Here is a 5607-nt window from a genome sequence, read left to right as displayed (position 1 = left end):
TATATATATCAGGTTTGCAGGCGCCGTCTGGGCTTGTCGCCTGCCTTTGCTTTATAAAGTGCGGCAGCTAGCAGCAAGAATGGCACTTTCTAAATCTCCAATCAAAGCACGGGTTTCTCACTTGGCTTCTAATGATGTAAAAGCTTTCGATTTACATGAAAGAAGTGCAGAGATATCTGTGATGTCCCTTACCTTGGGTAGTGTTTGTGGGGATGCGACACGTTATTGCAAGCGATGCCAGGCGCCGCGGCTGCTCGTTCATGTCGCTGCTTTTTTTTCCGCTCTCTCTCGCTCTGGCTGTGACAGAATGTGTGTGCGTGTGGCATACGCTGCGGGCCAGAAAGTGGGCACAACTCAGCGTGTACTGGCTTTTATATATATACATATATATATACATATATAAAGAGAATATCTAAACAGTCAGGCGTGAGGCTACAAAGAGCATTTTATAAGTAACAGAAAAGAAACAGTGTTAGGCGGGATTACACCGAATTTTCTTTAAAACAGCAGCTCGCACGATGTTTACATTGTTTTTGTATAAACATCCTGTACATGTTCCTGTCTATTAAACATCAGTTTGCAAAAAGGGACTGGATGTGTATCCGAATCACATTTTAAATACTAGAAAACCCAACACCAAATTATTCTCACCGATTTCACACACAAAAATGAAAAACTGCTTCTTAAACTACAATAAACACTGTCTGCGATTATCAGAAACGTGTTAGAGCGCCTATTCTTTATCTTTACCTCATTTTACCATCTCTAGAAGCCACTTTCCTCACGGGAATACTTTATTGTTCAAATTCTATTGACTTTTTTCTGTTAAATAAAATAACAACTTTTGTAATAATTTCTGCTGTTTATCAGGGCTTTTTATCAGGGCTTGCAGTTTAGTTTTATTCAAGGTTTGTTTTTTTATGAATTAAATTAATATTTATGTGTGTGTGTGGATATATATATATATATATATTCTCTCCACCCCCCCCCCCCCCCCCATTAAAAGCTGTTGTGAACTACGTGTAGAGAGACAGATACCACATCAAATCGTAAATGAAGGCGGGTGTTGAAGCCATTTCACAGCCCACCAGTCCTGTCCGAGGTGGGAGGGGGGTTGGGGCGGGGAGTTCCTTGTTCCTTACGTCTGACAGTCGAGAGGTTCGAGACGCTGATGACAAGAGATAAAGTAAACGCGATCCCTTTGGCGCGGCAGATCCCAGAACCACTGCGATGAAAAGCTACTCGCTGTCCAGCCGACCTATGCAAAAAGCGGCAGAGCTGAAGAGATAACTGTGCCGAGCAAGGGCTCCCTCCTCAGCGCGTTCAACAATTGCATTTATAACTTACTTGGGGGGGGGAGATTTAAAAAAAAACATTCTAGTTTTATTTTTTTTAAAGCTCGAAGTTTTGGAAATATTGAAGGAAAAAAGGCGGAGTTGAATCTAAAGGACTTTTACGGCCGGTTTAAAGTGACTTGCTTGGTGAGACGTGCTCCGAAATGACGGCCGAGATTCAGCAGCCGGCGGCTCACAGCACGGCCCAGAGCAGCCCAATGTCTGCAGGCACCGAGAAAACCAACAATCAGACCTCTGTGATGGAATCAGCCATCTCCACTACCAAAACTAAGAAAACAAACGCTGGCATACGGCGCCCGGAGAAGCCGCCGTATTCCTACATAGCCCTGATTGTGATGGCTATTCAGAGCTCTCCCACCAAGCGGCTGACCCTCAGCGAAATCTACCAGTTCCTCCAGAGCCGCTTCCCCTTTTTCCGAGGCTCCTACCAAGGCTGGAAGAACTCCGTGCGTCACAACCTCTCCTTGAACGAGTGCTTCATCAAACTGCCCAAGGGCCTGGGCAGACCTGGCAAAGGCCATTACTGGACCATTGATCCGGCCAGCGAGTTCATGTTTGAGGAGGGCTCCTTCAGGCGCAGACCGAGGGGTTTTCGCAGGAAATGCCAAGCCCTTAAGCCCATGTACAGCATGATGAACGGATTGGGGTTCAACCACATACCCGAGACTTACAACTTCCAAGGGTCAAGAGGACCCATCTCCTGCGCCCCCAACGGCCTTTCTATAGATAGTAGCATCAGCATGATGAATGGACATTTGCCCAGCAATGTTGACGGGATGGGTTTACCGGGACATTCTGTCTCTCACCTCTCGGCCAACAATGGTCACTATATGGGAAGCTGTACAGGATCTTCGGTCGGAGACTACCCCAACCACGCCGACAGCTCGCTGCCCGCCTCTCCCTTGCTGACCGGCGGTGGGGTGATGGAGCCGCACTCCATGTACACTACCTCGGCATCAGCATGGGCTCCTTCGGCCTCCGCGCTCAACAACGGGGCTCCTTACATCAAACAGCAGCCCCTCTCGCCCTGCAACCCGTCGGCGAATCTCACTTCCAACCTGCAAGCACACTCCCTAGATCAGTCCTATTTACATCAAAATAGCCACAACGCGGCCGACATACAAGGTATGGAGCCCATGGCACTACAGTTACACATTAGCAAACAATTGTAGCGGCTTTAGAGAACAGGAAGCACTCTATTAAAACGACAGCCAAGCAATTATATTGCGAAGGGATAAGCTAATAATGTGTGTTTATAATTCAATCAGAATTTGAAGAATGCACGTATAATGCTGTAGCCGGATCAATATTGAGACATAGAATAGATTATTTGCCCTACATGCAGATTGGGACGGGTCATCCCAGATATAGAATCCATAGTTTCAGAAGCAATCTTTTTTTCAATTTAGCGTTGTATTTGTATCGGCGAATTGTATTTTGAGCGCAAAGCAAAATACCTCAACCGACAATCAATGGGATAAGAAAATAAACTTATTTTTTGTTGCACACGCGATTTAATGAACGCAAGGGGTTAAATAAAATGTCAACTAATTATCAGCCTAACGCAACTTCACTTCTAATGCAGTGGTTCCAAAAGAAGCCTTTTAGCTTTTGTAGGAAGCAATTCTAAAACTCCCAAGATTTCGCAGACTAGCTGAATAAACACTGCGGCGATTGAAATCTAATTTGATTTGATCACACTGATTAAACGGCAGAAATCGAGCTGTGGAAAACCTCGAATGTTTTCACACAGACTGTCCTCTGTGTGTAGATTGCACGAAGCCTATGCACCAGTAAGATTAATTGGGAAAATGATCGAGACTGGGGTTTAAAGCTGTTGTCTTGTGGAAGAGTTTCAAAAGTGCCATTAAGTTAAGGAAGTAAGTCGCTGTTTCCTTCTCTCTACACTTAATTGGTCGCTGGCTGGAATAAATAACAAACCGAAAGAATAAACCGTCCTTTGTTTTTCCAACAAATTCCAAAACGTGGTCAAAGAAAACATCTCGATGCCATCCCCGCGGGGACAGTGTTTACTGTGGTGCCAACTCGACGGCAATAACAACATCAGAATGCCGAGAGCCGACTCCCTGCCGCAGAAACTGTCTACTGGGGATTCATAGCGTGCAGTTCAGCCCCAGACCAACTCGGTCAGAGGGACGATTAACTGTGTGAATCTGCAGAGTAAGGGGGAAGAGAGGGGGGTGGATACTAACTCTCCACTAGTGCAAAATTCCATTTCTAATCATCCCGAGAAAGACCTGAAAAGTATTATTTAAAAAAAAAGTAGATTCATTATTTCTGCAAGCATTCTGCCAGGGACGTGCAATGTGCAGGTAGACCGGATAGCCAATGTACAACTTTAAATCTCAATGACTTGTTTTCTTAAAAGGCTAAAGATTAGGATCAACTTTCAAAATCCAACCGAGAAAAAACGTTTTACCAGCTCGATTCCCGAGTTATTCTGTCAGACTCCAAGCCAACGCTTGTGTGCCGATAACTGCAAATGACATTCCCCCTGGAAAGCACGAATAGATTCTGATTTCAGCTGTAAAGCAACTTTAGCAGCCGGGCCTGCTCTGGGATTCATAAAGCAGCAACCAATTCATAGGGAAAAATTAAATCCCCAAGATATTTCTTTCGTGGAAGTAAATTATTTTTTAATAATCTTGCCCATGTTACAATGGCTAGCAGTGTAATGATATAAAGCACGATACTATGTCTAGACGATCAGATTAAGTTAAACTGGCATAATTACATTGTAATGAGAAAGTATGTGGAGACATAACGCTGAAATGCGGCGGATAAGACGGTCACTTGCAACTTCTAAATACAACGGAAATAATTAATTTGTGCGGCCGCTAAGTTTCTGAGCGCGACAAATTTCAAGTTATGAGAGCCTGTGATGGAAATTAATTTAAACATGAAGCTCAGTAGCTTTGCGAGTGTGAATACTCTGTACTCTAACATGCAGGGCAGAAAACTTGCATAATTGGGGTTCTGTTAATGACAACTCGCAATGGCGTGAGTTAAACCTCGCCGCACAAATCCTGGTAAACATTCAGAGCATCTGCGATATTTAAACAATCTTTTCATGGCTCATAAATAAAGTATAACAAGCCGAATAAGTTCAGCCCGACTGGGTGACTGTGATAGCTACACTGTTTCCTCAGAAATCAGGGCAACTCTCAAAGGTGAAGATAAAACTTGAGGAGATTTGATGGAAAATCAGGGACTCAAAAAAAATTGACATCCAAATATTTACAGATTTGCATTTTATGTTAGTGAATGGACAGTACAGCAATGGCATCTGTTTGATGGCCTTAGACCAGAATAAAAATTGAAATAATTCATAGGTTACTGCATTATTGGGTGCTGAGGTGTGCCAGTGATTATTGATCCCCAATGGTCACGTTGAAATCAAAATCCTTATTTGGAATGTAACATTTTTATTAACAGATGCCCAATAAAAAGTTAAGCGCCTTTCTCGGTGTTAGAATGGACTCCCGTGATATCTGATCAGGTCTACTTTAATGTTATCCTCCATATGGTAGCTTTTTGTTCGAAAGCAGTGGATGATTGCATTACTAGGCTGGCCTTTTAATGATGAACGCGCATTTTACTAACGGAAGCTTTACCCGACTGGCATTTCTTCATCTGTGTGTGTGTTTTTTTCCCCCCATTTTATTTTAACAGGAATTCCGCGATATCACTCGCAGTCTCCCAGCATGTGTGATAGGAAAGAATTTGTCTTCTCTTTCAACGCCATGACGTCTCCTTCAATGCATCCATCACCTAATGGATCTTACTATCATCAGCAAGTGACTTACCAAGATATCAAACCTTGTGTAATGTGATACTTTAGAGAGACCAGTGGAATATGCTCCCCCCGCCTTGCACTGCAACAGTCTCTACCACCAGCAGCGGTGCGTTCCTGTCTATACAAACTTTGTTTGGATCCTTATTTAAAGCAATAATTGGATCCAGGATTATTACTAGAGAGAGAGATACGATTTGTGAAGGCACTTTCAGCGAAGCTCAATCTTATAGTTCCTATTTATTCTCATTTTTAGCTACCCCTCGTAAAGAACACCGCATAGCCTCCAAAACCTTTCAGTATTGTAAAATAAGTCAAGGGTGAAGTTTGTTGGCAATATTTGCCGTACCTATAGTTTTTTTTGTCATTTAATGTAAATCAAACATAATATGCGTTTTTAATTAAAACAAAGGACATCCTTACCTTTTTAATTTGAAT

The 5607-nt window shown here is 43.1% G+C and overlaps 1 protein-coding gene across 1 annotated transcript; it reads left to right on the top strand.

Moving 5' to 3' along the window:
• The first annotated feature begins 1498 nt into the window (after window positions 1–1498).
• Window positions 1499–5241, top strand: foxf1 (forkhead box F1). Its single transcript, XM_070897022.1, has 2 exons — window positions 1499–2480; window positions 5049–5241. The coding sequence occupies exons 1-2, from the start codon at window positions 1499–1501 to the stop codon at window positions 5207–5209; spliced, it is 1143 nt and encodes a 380-aa protein (XP_070753123.1). The 3' UTR covers window positions 5210–5241.
• The last annotated feature ends 366 nt before the right edge of the window (window positions 5242–5607 follow it).

This window comes from Pristiophorus japonicus, chromosome 13 (assembly GCF_044704955.1).
Source record: "Pristiophorus japonicus isolate sPriJap1 chromosome 13, sPriJap1.hap1, whole genome shotgun sequence".
Taxonomy (NCBI): domain Eukaryota; kingdom Metazoa; phylum Chordata; class Chondrichthyes; family Pristiophoridae; genus Pristiophorus; species Pristiophorus japonicus.
This window is presented reverse-complemented; position numbering and strand designations above follow the sequence as displayed.

Coding starts and splice junctions, on each gene's coding strand:
- foxf1 (XM_070897022.1), top strand. CDS start 1,499: ATGACGGCCGAGATTCAGCAGCCGGCGGCTCACAGCACGGCCCAGAGC. Junction 2,481..5,048: donor CAACGCGGCCGACATACAAG/GTATGGAGCCCA, acceptor TTATTTTAACAG/GAATTCCGCGATATCACTCG.